The sequence below is a fragment of the Pectinophora gossypiella genome, unplaced genomic scaffold, assembly GCF_024362695.1.
Source record: "Pectinophora gossypiella unplaced genomic scaffold, ilPecGoss1.1 Pgos_30, whole genome shotgun sequence".
NCBI classification, from domain to species: domain Eukaryota; kingdom Metazoa; phylum Arthropoda; class Insecta; order Lepidoptera; family Gelechiidae; genus Pectinophora; species Pectinophora gossypiella.
Window position 1 is genome coordinate 1,425,752 of NW_026063240.1, and position 19,024 is coordinate 1,444,775.

The following is a 19,024-nucleotide window of genomic DNA, read 5'->3' on the forward strand; positions in this document are numbered from 1 at the left end:
CCCTGAACCGACTTCAATGGAGACCCCATCTGGAAGCAACGGGACGTGCTTCTATCTTAAGGAAGGAAGAGTTACCATGCCCAAAGGCCTGGTAATCGCTGGCGCTGCACCGACATCAAACATGCAGACTGCTGATTGAGCATTTACCTCATTATTCATTTAATTATTAATTGTATTCAATCTATAAGTGGATATCTTACAGTAAACATATTTTTAATTAAATAATTGTTTTTTTAAAAACCCAATCTCCGGAAAGTGGATAAACGCTCGAGCTCTCCTGGACGCAGGAAGCGAGGTCAACATTGCTACCCACAGACTGGCATCCATGCTTCAGATTGCATGTAAAGGTGATATTTGTAATATTAGTGGCGTAGGTAACACCCAATATATTAGTATTTCTTCACGTTATACTTACTACAAGGCTGATCTCACATTCATAGTGTTAGATAATATAGCAGTGCCGCTACCACACAACTATATACCTACACATACCTGGCACATACCAACTAAACAAGCACACACACTTGCTGACCCTACTTTTTTCATACCAAGCTCAATTGACTTGCTTATTGGAGCTGAGCTCTTCTACTCCATACTACTGACAGGACGTATAAAACTTGGTTCATGCTTACCTTTCTTAATTGAAACTACCCTAGGATGGGTTGTATCAGGTTCTTACATTCCTGATTCTAGTGAGGTTACTTCTGACTGCACTACACCTGTTAGCATGCATTTATCATCTACTCCCACAGATGGCATTCTCCAATCTTTCTGGGAACAGGAGGAAGTACTGTCTACACAAAAGTTAATCTCTCCTGAAGACAAATACTGTGAGGATTTGTACACCTTAATCACTACACAGGATAATACTGGTAGATATACTGTGGATTTGCCTTTACAGGCAGACAAAGTAAATGAATTAGGTAATTCATTTAATACCGCTTATCACTGCCTACTTAAACTGGAATCAAGGCTTACTAAGGACCTCTATACTCAATATAAGTCATTTATCAATGAATTTATTGACCTTGGCCCTGCGCACTACATCGACAGCTTCTCTCCTACTGACTCACATGCATATTATGTACCTCACTTACCAGTACTTAAGCCAGATAGTGCATCTACAAAGATGCGTACTGTTTTCAATGCAAGTGCTAAATCTTCCAGTGGCTTGTCACTTAATGATGTGCTTTATGAAGGTCCTAACATTTATAATAACATTTTTGATATCATATTAAGATTCAGACTATACAAATATGCTTTTTCTTGTGATATTGTTAAAATGTTCAGAAATATCAGAATTAATCCACAACATACACCTTTACAAAGAATTTTATGGCGAAATTCAAAGTCTGAACAATTGCAATGTTTAGAGTTAGATACTGTCACCTACGGTATCAAAAGTGCACCTTACCTTGCTTGTCGCACTATACTGGACTTACAGACACACTGACACTCACCCATATGCATCAGACTGTATAAAGTCTAGTTCATACATGGACGACTACTTATGTGGCGCTCAATCAATAGAGCAATGTATCCAATTATGTACTGAGCTTACTGACTTATTAGGGACAGCAGGTTTTCAGCTTCATAAGTGGTCTACTAACCACCCTCACATTTATACACACACATATTGAGCTTAGATTTCTCAAGTCAAAACAACACTTTACTAGATGAAAACAACACTTACAGTTTTACTCTTCATGAATCGGTCAAAACTCTCGGCTTACAGTGGCTTCCGTCACAAGATACACTTAATATTTGTATACCTAACTTCACAGAGAATACCCCTTGTATTAAAAGAAATATCTTATCTCAAATTGCCCAAATATTTGATCCTCTGGGTTTGCTAGCCCCTACTACTATTTTAGCTAAGACACTCATGCAGAACATTTGGAAGAATAACATTGATTGGGACTCTGTTACCTAATGATTTATTAGAAACTTGGCTAAAGTTAATGAGCCAACTTCATGATTTAAAGTCCATTCACATTCCCAGGTTTTATTTTTCTGATGTTCCTACACAAATTATTCTAATAGGATTCAGTGATGCTTCCCATAAAGCCTATGGTGCTTGCTTAGTTGTTAGTGAGGTTGGTAAGTATTAATGCAGCTGTAAGAGATGCGGCATTAAAATCGTTCATTGTAGCCATAATTTCGACTTTGTAGCTTATCTTCGTTAGACTGTCATCAGTTCTCTTGATGTATTCATGAATAGCTTCAAATTGTCGTTTCATAAACTTCTCATTGCTCTTTATGATATCGTTTTCCGCTTCGATAACACTAGTTTGATTCTTAATCAAATCTAATAAGAAGTTTTCATTGGCTTGTATGTTGTAGATGTCTTGATGATACTTTTCGGCAAACTCTTCATCTAGAACGCCGAAAAGAGATCTAGCTATGCTTCCGATTCCATTGATGAGACCTCTTCTTTTGCGATCCAAGTGTGGTCTCAGCAGAAGTTTATTGTAGGCATCTAATTGTTGAAGTTCATGTTTCAGTTGAGCAATCACCGGAGCGCAGGGTTGCTGTTCCATTCGTTTACAAAAAATGTTCAAGTTGTTTACATATTTCGTAATATGCTCTGTTCCTTGCCAGTAAGTAGAAATGTTGAAGTAAATCAACATAGTCCACTCGTCGTGAATCATCTGCAGTTCACCTATTTCATCATAGAATATAGGGCGATTGTTTTCTATTGGCCTCTGTTTAAAGTCGGATATCGGGGTGGAATGTGTTTTAGTTACGAAACACATTAGTAGTAACATGATCGTTGCTACGCAGCTGAGTTTGTTGTGACGCGGCACTCGTGACGTGGGCCGTGGCGTCATGTGACGTATCAACAGTTTCGTTTTGTAAGAGTTGTTTTTTATACTCATTCTTTGGAAGTGGAGATAACTTTGTAACTGGACGTTTAAATGTAGTCTCGAGTTTTGAGTGTCACCACTCTGACGTAGCCATCTGTCGCTAAATGCGAGGACATTAGCCATATGGTAAGTGCACACTACTGATATTGTTCTGTGGCAACTCTAGAATTGACTTGACAATATGACTTTGACATGGACTTGACAGATTTTTGGCTGTGTGTGCACTTTAAGTAAGTAAGTAAGTAAGTAAGTAAACCTTTATTTGTTAAGTGGCGGGTAGTTAATGACGGTAAGTGACGTATTTCGACAGTCAACTTACGGAGACTACGCGGTGGATGAAATTATAATGTAAGACCCTCAGCGTTGGAATTGGGTGAGTGTTTTAACCCCTGGTAGACTATTTTAACTATAAGACATGTAACTATGAGGAAATGCCGCTTTCCATAAATCATGTCAGCTCGTGCTAAAGGAAACAGACCAACGTAGAATATGCAGGAGACTCCCTGGCTAAGATAAGTGGCGGGGAGTGCGTAGGCTGTTGCGTAACTCGAGCTACCAGCCAGGGAGCCAAGGATGCATGTTGGAAAATGATAACGGTCGTCAAGGTTCGATGGAGACAGGGGCGTGACTAAGGGGTCGGAGGAGGTCACCGTGGGGGCATTATGCCCCTGCGTCCGCCGGTGTCAAGGAAGTGTTGTTGCTCAGCATAGCAACAACAGGGACACCACAGGAGCAGTCTGTCGACCGTTAGGCTTATACCATAGGTTATACCACGCGTGTGGACACTGGGCTTGGTTGGAATTAGCGAAGCAGATTAAGAGTAGAATACTTATCTTACGGTCAACTCATGGTTACAAGTTTTATGGCATTATTGATTTATGTGTACCTAAACGCGCTATAAATGATGTTATTGACAATGCGTCTCCATACGGAACCCAGAGCATACAGCCTGGGGAAAGCGTGGGGCGTTTTGTCATGGTATATCTTTGTAGTAGACGTTATTCTGTACTTGATCCAGGCCTACAGCTCAAGTAAAGTACAGAAGTTGCTACAAAAATGGTGGAGATGCTGCGGAAAAAATGTATGCCTGTTTTTATTTTTTCAGGCTTTAACGCAATTATCAAATTGTGTTTTTATTTAATAAATATAAAGTTATTATATACTAAATTATTTTGAAGTAAATCTGTTTTGTTTTATTTTTTACCGTTTTTGTAATTTAGTTGGATGATGTATAGCCACCTTTATTTTTTCGTTGGGTGGTTGTGTTGGCAGAAGTGGTTTTGTTGTCTATGGAAAATAGTGCCGAACACACTTCCGTTTATTTTTTTCTGTCGATATAATTCGATCGGATTAATTTCTGTGCTCGAATGATTAATGTTGATACATAATAGTATTATGTTATTTTTGATTTATTTAAGTGGAAATACTTATTATAATATAGGTAACAGAATTTAGAAATTAAAACTAAATCCAAGTTGTTGCGTTGTTTAATCGCATAGTATCTAAAGGCATATAGTTCTCATAAGTCGCGATGATAATTTCCATTGTTCCGAATTCGCAACGTTTGTCCGTTACAGTTTTTGTTTCTATATTCAAAAGTAAGGCATAATAATATGTCTACATGATGGTTGGTTTTAACGATGACATTTGAAAACCAGTTATTATAAATTTAAAAATGTCGATAAATTGACAACACTATAAAAAAGTAACGCCGCTCGCTTTTTCTTGTCACTTGTGAAAATTTTCCGGCTAGTTGTTTTCTACAATTGTGAAGTGAATAATTTTGTGAATTTTGCTCTGATTAAGTGTTGACGAACGTAAAGGGCGAGTTTCTATTTAGAGATAGTATAATATTTTATGGTAACCGTCGAAAACCGCGTCAACGACGTTAGAGATTCATCGGTCGCAATAGGAAAAGTTCTGGGGCTTCAAGGGATCCAAGGTATATATACCTTTAAACGAATCGTCGAAGCCAAATGTGTGTAGCACGATGGAAAATTCACTTAGGCACCGTTTGAAAGAACGTCGCGACCGCCTAGCGATGAGGTTGGACGCCATAGAAACCGAATGTACAACTGGCATACTAGAATCTAGGATTAAACAGTACGCATCCGAATTGAAGGACCTAGCAGACAAACTGGATACAGAAAGCAAGTTCTATTTGACTACATCAAAATCCATAGATGAAGATGTAATCAAAGACTGTATGGATGTACAGCTTAGATGTAAGGATACCATATTGACTTTGCAAAATACACCAACCACCTCTTACTGCAGCACTAAATTGCCTAAGCTTGAACTCTTAAAGTTCGATGGGAATATGACAAAATGGTTTGAGTTCTGGGACAAATTCGAGGCAAACATAGACCTCAAGCCCTTGCCCGAGGCAAATAAATTTTCATATCTGTATGGATGTCTTAAAGGAGAGGCCTTGAAAGCTATAGCAGGGCTCACCATTACTAATGATAACTACTCAGTTGCGGTAAGAATACTTAAGGAAAGATTTGGAGCTAAGTCTCGAGTGATAGACGCACATTATAAGTTCTTGTCAACATTACCTCCAGCCAAGTATAATTTCCAAGAGTGCCGATACTAGCTAGATGCTATTGAAACCCACCTGAGGGTGTTGAAGACTCTTGGTGAAAATATAGAAGGAAACCACCTCAGAGTGACTATTAATGAGAAATTCCCGGATCAGGTCATGTATCAAGTCAACCTTCGTGTGGGAAAAGAACCGACTGTGGCACAGGTACGAGAAACACTAGAATTGGTTATATCAGCTATGGAAAAGTCTGGAATGGCAGGGACTATGCAAGAACTTGATGAGAAGATAACTATAGGTGTTACAACAGAGGCTCTTCATACGAAGGTTCAAACATTGAAGTCAAAAAAGGAACCTATGAACTATATACGAAAGGGCACAAAAAGATTTAGCAATGACAATGACAACTCGCATTCTCTACCTACTAAGAGGCAGAAGAGAGATAGACCTTGTCTGTTTTGTGACCTGTTAAACCACAAGAGTGAAGACTGTCGGCGAGTTAAAACAATCAAAGCAAGACAAGATAAAATTAGAGAGGCTGGCAGATGTCGTAAATTGTCTATCAAAGCAACATAAAACTAAGGACTGCAGTAAGAAAATATCCTGTTTTCGGTGCAGCAACAATCATTTGAAGATTTTTTGCCCACAGTCTGCGGATCAAGGTGAGGATTGTAATGATTTTTCTTTAAATCATTCGAACACGATCTGCAACTTATCTAATTTTACATATTTGCAGACGGCAGTGGGAAATATAAGAAATCCAAACAACCCATCAAAGCAGTTAAAGGGGCGCCTGCTCCTTGATAGCGGTAGCCAAAGGAGTTATATTACAAAGAAGATTGCAAATGAACTTGATTTGATTAGTGATAAAGAAGATTTACTATTAAAACCATAAAACTTTCTCTAATTATAGACCTATTGCAATTTTATCAAGTATTGATAAAATTATGGAAAAATGTATAATCAACCAACTTGGCAATTATCTTCAAAACAATAACATACTAAGTTCTTGTCAGCATGGCTTCCAAAAAGGTAAAAGCACTAGCACTCTATTGTCTAATTTTACTGATGAGATTAACGGTTATTTAGCGAATAAACAGTTTGTAGTGACAGTATTTTTCGATTTTAAAAAAGCGTTTGACACTTTAGAAACGAGTACATTATTGAACGCAATGGAAGAGTGTGGAGTGGGAGAACCGCTGAACAAATGGTTCCGCGATTATCTCACCTCGCGCTCTTATAAAGTTAGATTGGGTGACACGTATAGTGACGAGAAAGCGGTCCGGTGCGGGGTGCCCCAAGGGTCCGGATGCGGACCTGTGTGCTACTTGATGCACGTTAATAGCCTGTGCGGAGTGCTGCAGCACTGCACTGCGCATATGTTCGCGGACGACCTGTGTGCTCTGCGTGCCGGCACTGACATCGAGGAGACCTGCCGTCTTGTTCAGATGGATGTGGACGCGGTTGTCAAATGGTCCCATGACAATGGAATAGTCCTCAATTCCGATAAAACTAAGCTTCTAATAATACACTCGCCATACTTGCCACTCAAACAAACACCTCATCTTATGTATACTCATACTTTTACATGTTTTCATAATAGTAGAACCAATTGTACTTGTAAACCAATAGAACGTGTTAAATGTGTCACTTATTTGGGAATGAAAGTTGATGAACATTTTTCTTGGTCTGATCACGTCAACTATATTTATAGTAAACTAGCTTTTGCCCGCGACTTCGTCCGCGTGGCGTGTTATTAAGAGAGAGATCTTTGTGTGTGTGGGAGTGCATATCAAATTTCAAGCATCTAACTTATGCAGTTTAGATTTTTTCATACAATTTTTTTCCCAATAACTCTCATTTTTCAAAATACAGCCAAAAATAAACTTTATATTTACTAAGGTATGCATGCATGCTAGATTGAATCAATTGATTGAATTGATTTTTTTTTAATTGATTGTTCATTGAGTTTTAATTTTAATACACACTTCCTCTCTTCCCTTCAACGTTGCTGTGCCCTACAGGGTCCATGTTTTAGTTCCTATGCCTATGTAACACCCCATTGTACTACATGGAATGCAATAAATAATTTAATTGAATTGAATTGAAAACATCTATCTTACGCGGTTTCGATTTTTTCATACAAATGTTTTTTTCCCGCTAACTCCCGTTTCCGTGGGAATTTTGCAATATCCTGTTGCAACTAAGGTTTAAGTTAACTAAAGTACCTGCATGCCAAATTTCAAGCGTCTAACTTAAGCGGTTTAGATTTTTCATACAAAAGGATTTTCCCGCTAATTTCCGTTCCCGTGGGAATTCCGGGAATTCCTTTCTTAGTGCACCTCTACGGTACCTAAGCTATGTCCCTTCCAAATTTCAAATGCCTACATTTAGCCGTTCAGGCTATGCGTTGATATGTCAGTCACTGAGTCAGTCAGTTTCTCCTTTTATTTAGATTTGATTTTTTCATACAAATGTTTTTTCCCGCTAACTACCGTTCCCGTGGGAATTTTGTAATATCCTGTTGCAACTAAGCTTTAAGTTTACTAAAGTACCTGCATGCCAAATTTCAAACGTCTAACTTGAGTGGTTTAGATTTTTCATACAAAAGGATTTTCCCGCTAATTCCTGTTCCCGTGGGAATTTCGGGAATTCCTTTCTTAGTATACCTCTACGGTGTCTAAGGTACCTGCGTGCCAAATTTTAAACATCTTACTTGAATGGTTTAGATTTTTCATACAAAAGGATTTTCCCGTCAATTCCCGTTCCCGTGGGAATTTCGGGAATTCCTTTCTTAGTGCACCTCCAAGGTACCTAAGGTACCTGCATGACAAATTTCAAACGTCTAACTTGAGTGGTTTAGATTTTTCATACAAAAGGATTTTCCCGCTAATTCCCGTTCTCGTGAGAATTTCGGGAATTCCTTTCTTAGTGCACCTCCACGGTACCTAAGGTATCTGCATGCTAAATTTCAAATGTCTAACTTGAGTGGTTTAGATTTTTCATACAAAAGGTATTTCCCGCTAATTCCCGTTCCTGTGAGAATTTTGGGAATTCCTTTCTTAGTGCACCTCTACGGTACCTATGGTACCTGCATGCCAAATTTCAAACGTCTAACTTGAGTGGTTTAGATTTTTCATACAAAAGGATTTTCCCGCTAATTCCCGTTCCCGTGGGAATTTCGGGAATTCCTTTCTTAGTACACCTCTACGGTATCTAAGGTAACTGCATGACAAATTTCAAACATCTAACTTGAATGGTTTAGATTTTTCATACAAAAATATTTTTCCGCTAATTCCCGTTCCCGTGGGAATTTCGGGAATTCCTTTCTTAGTGCTCCTCTACGTTATCTAAGGTACCTGCATGCCAAATTTCAAAAGTCTAACTTGAGTGGTTTAGATTTTTCATACAAAAGGATTTTCCCGCTAATTCCCGTTCCCGTAGGAATTTCGGGAATTCCTTTCTTAGTGCACCTCTACGGTATCTAAGGTACCTGCATGCCAAATTTCAAACGTCTAACTTGAGTGGTTTAGGTTTTTCATACAAAAGGATTTCCCTTCACTACTCTGCTCCTATTGATTGTAGCGTGATGAAAAGTATACTATGACCTGTCCAGGAGTGTGAAGAATAATTGTACCAAGTTTCATTAAAATCCGTCCAGTAGTTTTTGTTTCTATAAGGAACATACAGACAGACAGACAGACAGACAGACAGACAAAAATTTTACTGATTGCATTTTTGGCATCAGTATCGATCACTTATCACCCTCTGATAGTTATTTTGAAAAAATATTTAATGTACAGAATTGACCTCTCTACAGATTTATTATAAGTATAGATTATTTTCCCTCGTTAAATAGTAAACAAACTAAGTGTAGGTGTTATAATTTCGTTGACGAACTGATTACCTATCCCTTTCTTTGTCTAAAATGAGTATTACCTTATTACTATGATTGATTACTGGGCTTAAAGTTCGTATAAATGTCTATCGAATTACCTCCTCAAGTTTAGAGCGTAGCTAGTCATGTAGTACTATATTAATTATGTGGTGTAAGTAATTAGATTTTATCTGTATGTAATGTAACAGTCAGTTGAATAAAAAACTTATACAAATCAGATCAATTAATTGGCGTAATGTGATTCTAGAAAGAGTTTTAATGTTAATAGATAGCTAGCTATAGCTATGTGTAGGTTCCTGTAGGAATGAGATATACCTGTTTAATAAAGACAGTTGCATCAAAATTTTATCATAAATTCCCTAAATTATGGCGCCTACCTACCCTCTAAGTTAGAAAAGTGATCAAATACTAACTTGAGGTCACTCAGTTTAAAAAAAAACATCGAAATCATTCCAGTAGCTATGGCGTCATGCGCTTCTTGACACGATCACGAAATCTAGATTTCCGCGGGAATGAGGTATTTTCCCGCCATAAAAAGTAGCCTGTGTCCGTGCCTAAGATCCTATCTTTAAATTAACCAAGTCTTATAAAATTCCGTTCAGACGTTAAGGCGTGAATGAGGCAAACTTTTAAAACAAACAATTAAAAATCACTAACCTAGTTTTCTGTCTACTGCCTACGCCTTAAGTACGATAGCATAAATATTAATAGGCCATATCCTTTTCTAGATTACTATCTATCAGCTAACTAAATTTCATCAAAATCCGTTGAGCCGTTTAGGCATGATAGACAAAACTCCCAGCAAAAACCATAAAAAAATCACTAACTCAATTCAGTTTTCTGCCTACTTCCTACCCCCTAAGTACGATGACGTGATCAATTTGATCGTACAACCGTTTGTAGATAACCAACTATTACCTTACAAAATTTCATTAAAATCCGTTCAGCCGTTTAGACGTGAAAGAGCAAAAGTCCCAACAAAAACGACTACAAATCACTAAATCAATTTAGTTATCTGCCAACTGCCTACCCCCTAAGAACGATGGCGTGATTATTTATAGCCTATGACCATTTCTAGGTTATCATCTATCACCATACCAAATTTCATCAAAATCCGTTGAGCCGTTTAGGCGTGAAAGAGTAACAGACAGACAGACAGACAGACAGACAGACAGACAGAGTTACTTTCGCATTTATAATATTAGTATGGATTAAAAATATTATTGGGTAAGTTCTACCATTTAAGCTATAAAGTTCCTACTAGTACCTTAAAGTGTTTATACAAATCATTAGTCGATTCTATCTTAGGTTATGCTCTTAACTGTTATGGTCTTACAACCAAAACGAATATAGAAAAGCTAGAAAATATGCAAATTAGATTTTTAAAACTCCTTGTTAATAAAAAAACTAAAAATAAATGTAAAGATAACTATAGAATGCTATTCAAAATTTGCAAAATTCTACCTGTCAGTTTGAAACATAAATATTTATTATTAATACTTAATCACAATAAACCAAATGTATCTGTAACAGTAAATAAAATAGTTAATAAGTATAATACTAGATCAATGGCCTCAGGCAAACTGGTTGTTCCGAGAGTATACAATTATTATGGGGATAGGACCCTATGTAAGCGCATACCTTATCTCATCAACAGTTTGCCTGAGAACATTAAAAATGAGACAAAAATGTTTGAAAATAAGTTAAAAAAATATTTAGTAGATTTAATTTAGCACGTACTTACCTATTTTTTAATTCTTAATTATTGTAATTTAACCAAGTGAGCGAGACTGTGATCCTGCAGACAAATTGCTTATGCAATTTTGCAGGACATTGCATTTAAACTAATGTTATACATAAGGCTTAATAATAATAAATAAATAATAATAATAATAATAATTTATACATTTATTAATTTATACATCTATTAAAGATCTAGAAAGCATAGCCACTTGGTCGGAAGACAATTCATTAGTTCTAAACGGGAACAAAAGCAAGTTTATGATATTGGGATCCAGAAATCAGATTCTTAAAATAAGTGAAAATGATTTGCGAGTGAATATTAGAGGAGAAGTTGTGGAGAGGGTTAACGTGGCTCGCAATTTGGGATTGTTGATGGACGATGAACTCAGATTTGAAGCTCATATCGGTAATGTTGCTAGTAATTGTTTTTATAGATTAAAAGTGCTGTATCAAATTAGGGATTCTTTAAGTACCAACATTCGAATAAGGCTGTGTGACTCGCTAATACTTTCAAAGTTTAATTATATGGACATAGTTTATGGGCCGCGCCTTCTTGCGCGAACTCAAAGACTGATACAGCGAGTGCAGAATGCATGCGCCAGGTTTTGTTTCAAAATACCTCCACGCACTCATGTCACCCCATATTTGAATAGTGCTAATATATTGAAAATGAAACCTCGCAGCGAACTGCACCTGGGGTGTCTCTTGTTTGGTTTGGTGAAGTACCGCACGCCGTCGTATCTCGCTGAAAAACTGACGTGGGCCCGCGATGTGCAGTCGTACAAGACGCGGTCATGGGAATATGCCCTGATTGTGCCGCCCCATCGTAATGTCGCCTTCCGCGGGAGTTTCAGGTTCGCCGCATCCAAATGCTGGAACGATCCGCCGCCGCCGATACGTTGTCTGAAAACGTTAGGTTCATTCAAAACAATGTACAAAAAATATCTTTTGCATTGTCAAAGGAGCCCGACGTGATCAAATATGTTTTAATAGTTATAAACATACACACACACACACATATTATGTTCTATTCTATGCCATATTAAGTAATTCTCAATGACTTACCCAATAGGTTCGACACGCGAGGCATCAGCGGTTACATTCCAAGCATTAACGGATGCGGACTGGTCTAACTCTTTTGTTTGTGTTCGGTTTGCTGACGATTAGGTACTATTAATATTAATTGAATCCTATTATTAATAATTATTATTGAATGTATTGTTTGTTGTCCAATATTATTATCAATGAATGATCTGTTTTGTCGAAAGTGAGGTTGTTTTTGAGTTTTTGAGTTGCGGTTGATGCGCGGACGCGTCACCGGTGACTGCCGTAGCCAGTATGAAGCGAGCGCCGCGCCGAGCGGCTCATGGCAGAACGAGATAGTCGCACTTTTCTTTCGCGCATGTTGAACGCTGAGAGGCTGAGATTTGCACAAATAGCAACGTTGTACATACACTCACACTACACAGTTACACGTCTCCATAATTTACCTATTATAATGTATTCTTTTCATTAGTAGTTTTGTTATTATAAGTAAGTTTTATTTATTCACTAGCTTTTGCCCGCGACTTCGTCCGCGTGGCGTGTTATTAAGAGAGAGATCTTTGTGTGTGTGGGAGTGCATATCAAATTTCAAGCATCTAACTTATGCAGTTTAGATTTTTTCATACAATTTTTTTCCCAATAACTCTCATTTTTCAAAATACAGCCAAAAATAAACTTTATATTTACTAAGGTATGCATGCATGCTAGATTGAATCAATTGATTGAATTGATTTTTTTTTAATTGATTGTTCATTGAGTTTTAATTTTAATACACACTTCCTCTCTTCCCTTCAACGTTGCTGTGCCCTACAGGGTCCATGTTTTAGTTCCTATGCCTATGTAACACCCCATTGTACTACATGGAATGCAATAAATAATTTAATTGAATTGAATTGAAAACATCTATCTTACGCGGTTTCGATTTTTTCATACAAATGTTTTTTTCCCGCTAACTCCCGTTTCCGTGGGAATTTTGCAATATCCTGTTGCAACTAAGGTTTAAGTTAACTAAAGTACCTGCATGCCAAATTTCAAGCGTCTAACTTAAGCGGTTTAGATTTTTCATACAAAAGGATTTTCCCGCTAATTTCCGTTCCCGTGGGAATTCCGGGAATTCCTTTCTTAGTGCACCTCTACGGTACCTAAGCTATGTCCCTTCCAAATTTCAAATGCCTACATTTAGCCGTTCAGGCTATGCGTTGATATGTCAGTCACTGAGTCAGTCAGTTTCTCCTTTTATTTAGATTTGATTTTTTCATACAAATGTTTTTTCCCGCTAACTACCGTTCCCGTGGGAATTTTGTAATATCCTGTTGCAACTAAGCTTTAAGTTTACTAAAGTACCTGCATGCCAAATTTCAAACGTCTAACTTGAGTGGTTTAGATTTTTCATACAAAAGGATTTTCCCGCTAATTCCTGTTCCCGTGGGAATTTCGGGAATTCCTTTCTTAGTATACCTCTACGGTGTCTAAGGTACCTGCGTGCCAAATTTTAAACATCTTACTTGAATGGTTTAGATTTTTCATACAAAAGGATTTTCCCGTCAATTCCCGTTCCCGTGGGAATTTCGGGAATTCCTTTCTTAGTGCACCTCCAAGGTACCTAAGGTACCTGCATGACAAATTTCAAACGTCTAACTTGAGTGGTTTAGATTTTTCATACAAAAGGATTTTCCCGCTAATTCCCGTTCTCGTGAGAATTTCGGGAATTCCTTTCTTAGTGCACCTCCACGGTACCTAAGGTATCTGCATGCTAAATTTCAAATGTCTAACTTGAGTGGTTTAGATTTTTCATACAAAAGGTATTTCCCGCTAATTCCCGTTCCTGTGAGAATTTTGGGAATTCCTTTCTTAGTGCACCTCTACGGTACCTATGGTACCTGCATGCCAAATTTCAAACGTCTAACTTGAGTGGTTTAGATTTTTCATACAAAAGGATTTTCCCGCTAATTCCCGTTCCCGTGGGAATTTCGGGAATTCCTTTCTTAGTACACCTCTACGGTATCTAAGGTAACTGCATGACAAATTTCAAACATCTAACTTGAATGGTTTAGATTTTTCATACAAAAATATTTTTCCGCTAATTCCCGTTCCCGTGGGAATTTCGGGAATTCCTTTCTTAGTGCTCCTCTACGTTATCTAAGGTACCTGCATGCCAAATTTCAAAAGTCTAACTTGAGTGGTTTAGATTTTTCATACAAAAGGATTTTCCCGCTAATTCCCGTTCCCGTAGGAATTTCGGGAATTCCTTTCTTAGTGCACCTCTACGGTATCTAAGGTACCTGCATGCCAAATTTCAAACGTCTAACTTGAGTGGTTTAGGTTTTTCATACAAAAGGATTTCCCTTCACTACTCTGCTCCTATTGATTGTAGCGTGATGAAAAGTATACTATGACCTGTCCAGGAGTGTGAAGAATAATTGTACCAAGTTTCATTAAAATCCGTCCAGTAGTTTTTGTTTCTATAAGGAACATACAGACAGACAGACAGACAGACAGACAGACAAAAATTTTACTGATTGCATTTTTGGCATCAGTATCGATCACTTATCACCCTCTGATAGTTATTTTGAAAAAATATTTAATGTACAGAATTGACCTCTCTACAGATTTATTATAAGTATAGATTATTTTCCCTCGTTAAATAGTAAACAAACTAAGTGTAGGTGTTATAATTTCGTTGACGAACTGATTACCTATCCCTTTCTTTGTCTAAAATGAGTATTACCTTATTACTATGATTGATTACTGGGCTTAAAGTTCGTATAAATGTCTATCGAATTACCTCCTCAAGTTTAGAGCGTAGCTAGTCATGTAGTACTATATTAATTATGTGGTGTAAGTAATTAGATTTTATCTGTATGTAATGTAACAGTCAGTTGAATAAAAAACTTATACAAATCAGATCAATTAATTGGCGTAATGTGATTCTAGAAAGAGTTTTAATGTTAATAGATAGCTAGCTATAGCTATGTGTAGGTTCCTGTAGGAATGAGATATACCTGTTTAATAAAGACAGTTGCATCAAAATTTTATCATAAATTCCCTAAATTATGGCGCCTACCTACCCTCTAAGTTAGAAAAGTGATCAAATACTAACTTGAGGTCACTCAGTTTAAAAAAAAACATCGAAATCATTCCAGTAGCTATGGCGTCATGCGCTTCTTGACACGATCACGAAATCTAGATTTCCGCGGGAATGAGGTATTTTCCCGCCATAAAAAGTAGCCTGTGTCCGTGCCTAAGATCCTATCTTTAAATTAACCAAGTCTTATAAAATTCCGTTCAGACGTTAAGGCGTGAATGATCAACTTTTAAAACAAACAATTAAAAATCACTAACCTAGTTTTCTGTCTACTGCCTACGCCTTAAGTACGATAGCATAAATATTAATAGGCCATATCCTTTTCTAGATTACTATCTATCAGCTAACTAAATTTCATCAAAATCCGTTGAGCCGTTTAGGCATGATAGACAAAACTCCCAGCAAAAACCATAAAAAAATCACTAACTCAATTCAGTTTTCTGCCTACTTCCTACCCCCTAAGTACGATGACGTGATCAATTTGATCGTACAACCGTTTGTAGATAACCAACTATTACCTTACTAAATTTCATTAAAATCCGTTCAGCCGTTTAGACGTGAAAGAGCAAAAGTCCCAACAAAAACGACTACAAATCACTAAATCAATTTAGTTATCTGCCAACTGCCTACCCCCTAAGAACGATGGCGTGATTATTTATAGCCTATGACCATTTCTAGGTTATCATCTATCACCATACCAAATTTCATCAAAATCCGTTGAGCCGTTTAGGCGTGAAAGAGTAACAGACAGACAGACAGACAGACAGACAGACAGACAGAGTTACTTTCGCATTTATAATATTAGTATGGAAGTATGGATTTTGCATATGTATTTTTAATAGGAATATATATCTATAATATCAAGTAAAAGTAATGCATTATAATCTATGTAAGTATCATAGTATGTTTTCTTTATTGTATATAAGTAGGTACGTAATTGAGTTTGGTGTGTCCGTGGCTCACGTTCGATAGGTCTCCCATAATACCAGCGCCGCGGCCCGTGCTAAGCACGTGTCACGGCATTATGCTGAGGGAGATCCTTTTTTTATTTTGAGCGCCTCCATTGTGTATTTAATGTCTGTATTATTTGTCTTTTTGTCTTTGTTTTTTTTTCTATTTTTTTTTATTTCTGTAATGTAAGTTTGTAAATGTGGCGTCCAATATGGAAATAAATATTTTATTTCTTTCTTTCATTTGGTGCTACTAGTCCCAAAGAGACATCAAGTCCGCTTTCTGAAATCATAATAGAAACCAAGAGAGGGAATCATAAGAAAATACATGTGAATATTGTTGATCGGATAACAGAAAAGGTTCCTATTGCAAAATATGTAAACAAATCAATTGACATACCTGCCGATGATGGATCTGCTGGTGATGACATACATCTTCTTGTTGGAAATGATTACTACAGCTCATTCATGAGAGATGGGAAAATAGAAATGTCTCCAAAACTGTTTTTGATCAATACTGACTTTGGCTGGATTCTCTCAGGCAACACCAACGTTGAAGAAGAGACTTCTGCCCTGACTGTGACCACATATTGTCAATGTCATGTACCAAGTTGTCCATACTTCGCAGAACCTGACCTACCACTAAGAAGTGTTGATGTCAACTTCCTATGGTCCCTAGAAAGTATTGGTATAATGGACAATCCTAAGGCTACAAGACAAGAAGAAGCTGTGAAACACTTCATGGACACTGTCCAGTATCACAATGTTCGTTACCACGTAAAATGGCCTTGGATCCAGTATCCTCCTGAATTATCTTCCAACTTTGGTCTTGCAATTGGTAAACTAAAGAGCATGCTAAAGAAGATGGATGAAACACTTCATGAATATGACTCCATATTGAAGGACCAACTACAGTCTGGAATAATAGAAGAAATTGATCCAAAACAGAACCAGGGATCCGATCAGCTGATTCATTATCTTCCACATCATATGGTCAAACAAAAAGGAAAAAAAAGGGAAGACTTGTTTATGATGCTTCAGCGAAGACATCAGGTCAGAAAAGTTTCAATGAATGTCTCTACAGCGGGCCTTCTTTCCTTGAAGATATGACAGCATTGTTGCTTAAATTCAGGATGAAGAAAATAGGAGTGATGGCTGACGTTGAAAAAGCATTCTTGCAAGTCGGGTTCCAAGATGAAGATCGTGATGTGACAAGATTCTTATGGATCAAAGAATTAAACAAAGAACCAACCGATGATAACCTGATGTATTTACGATTCTGTCGCATTCCTTTTGGAATTATATGCAGTCCTATGTTGCTCACCGCTACAATCAGACATCATATGGCCCAGTCAACATCAGGAGATCTGCTGAGAAACATAGCGGACAAATGCTATGTGGATAATCTTGTTACTAGTGCTGATACTGTTCATGAAGCTAGACAAATTTATGAACAGACAAGACAGTCATTTATACAGCTGGGTATGAATATCAGAGATTGGATCTCCAATGATGAAGAGCTCATGAGTACTATTCCAAGAGTACATCAAGCAGATCGGCAAGAACTAGTAAAGGTACTTGGACTTTCTTGGAATGTGAAGAGGGATACTCTGAAACTGAAGGTATCTGAAGACTATTTTCAACAAGATCCGTTAACCAGTACCAAGAGGACAGTACTTCGTGATATGGCTAGAATCTACGATCCTCTTGGATTTGTATGCCCTTTAGTACTACCTATGAAGATACTGTTTCAAGATATCTGCAAACTTAAGCTGAAATGGGACGTAGAGCTGCCCGATAACCTGAAACAAGTGCTGAAAGATAACCTAGACGTTCTACGTCGAGTGCAGGATGTAGAGCTTCCAAGATATGTAGGAACCGATTCTCCTAATACAAGATACCAGATACATGCCTTCAAAGATGCTTCAAAAAATGCATTTAGCTGTGTTGTGTACATTAGAAGTGAAAGTAGACACCAAGTGATAGTGTCCTTCATGATGGCTATATGGAAATATGCGTAGTAAATACCTTTATTCCAGTTGTGAGTGTGCTCGGCGTAGGTATTCAGTCGGAAATAAATAATCCTTACGGGGTAGAAGTCCGTGTAATACAATACTCCACACGATAAATTATACAACAAATATACACACAACGCACACAGAAAGAAGGAGAACAGTAACGGAAAGATAGGCAAAGCGTAGCACGAACACTAGAGAACAGCACAGAAGATACAGCAAAAATTAACAACGTAGCGAGAACAAAGGAAATTTTAAGCTCAAGCAGCGTGCGCTTCGCGTCGAGATAGGTATCTGACTGGCGCTACGCAGTCTGCGCCGGCGCCGCGAATCGACCGGCCTGACGTCACACAGCTACGCCCGAGGTGAGAACAAAGAAACTAGTTTCGCCTCGAAGTTTCCACTGATGTACGGCAACAGGTGCGGCCGGACGATCAGCTGATGTTAGGATGAATATCGTATGTAAACGCTATTCTACTTGTATTACGATACTATATTATAAATATATTATACATTATATTGTCGTATATATTTGTGTTGTTGTAACTGTTTATTGTATTGTGTATTTTATGTATATTTATATATAAATCATAATATTATTATAAGTAAGATAATGTTTTATAAAATAGGTAATATATTATAATTATTATAGAATTTATGTATTGTACATAAAATGTAAATATATTATTATGAAGTAGGTGAGTAGCCTACAGCTAAGTCACGTATATCCAGAATCGAGGACAAAAATGAATTGAAGATTCCACGATTGGAACTCCTAGGATTCCTGATTGGAAGCAGAATGTTGACATATATCAAACATAACATAGATTATAATATCGAAAAGCAATATCTGTGGACTGATAGCCTCGTAGTACTGGGC

General features: G+C 37.4%; 1 protein-coding gene across 1 annotated transcript; it reads left to right on the top strand.

The window, feature by feature from the left end:
- Nucleotides 1–4,857: 4,857 nt before the first annotated feature.
- On the top strand, nucleotides 4,858–5,985 carry LOC126380889 (uncharacterized). Its single transcript, XM_050030470.1, has 2 exons — nucleotides 4,858–5,349; nucleotides 5,464–5,985. The coding sequence occupies exons 1-2, from the start codon at nucleotides 4,858–4,860 to the stop codon at nucleotides 5,983–5,985; spliced, it is 1,014 nt and encodes a 337-aa protein (XP_049886427.1).
- Nucleotides 5,986–19,024: the final 13,039 nt, after the last annotated feature.

Excerpts from the sequence above, each read along its gene's own strand:
- LOC126380889 (XM_050030470.1), top strand. The coding sequence starts at position 4,858 with ATGGAAAATTCACTTAGGCACCGTTTGAAAGAACGTCGCGACCGCCTA. Across the intron at positions 5,350-5,463 it reads ATGATAACTACTCAGTTGCG|CTAGATGCTATTGAAACCCA; the intron begins GTAAGAATACTT and ends TGCCGATACTAG.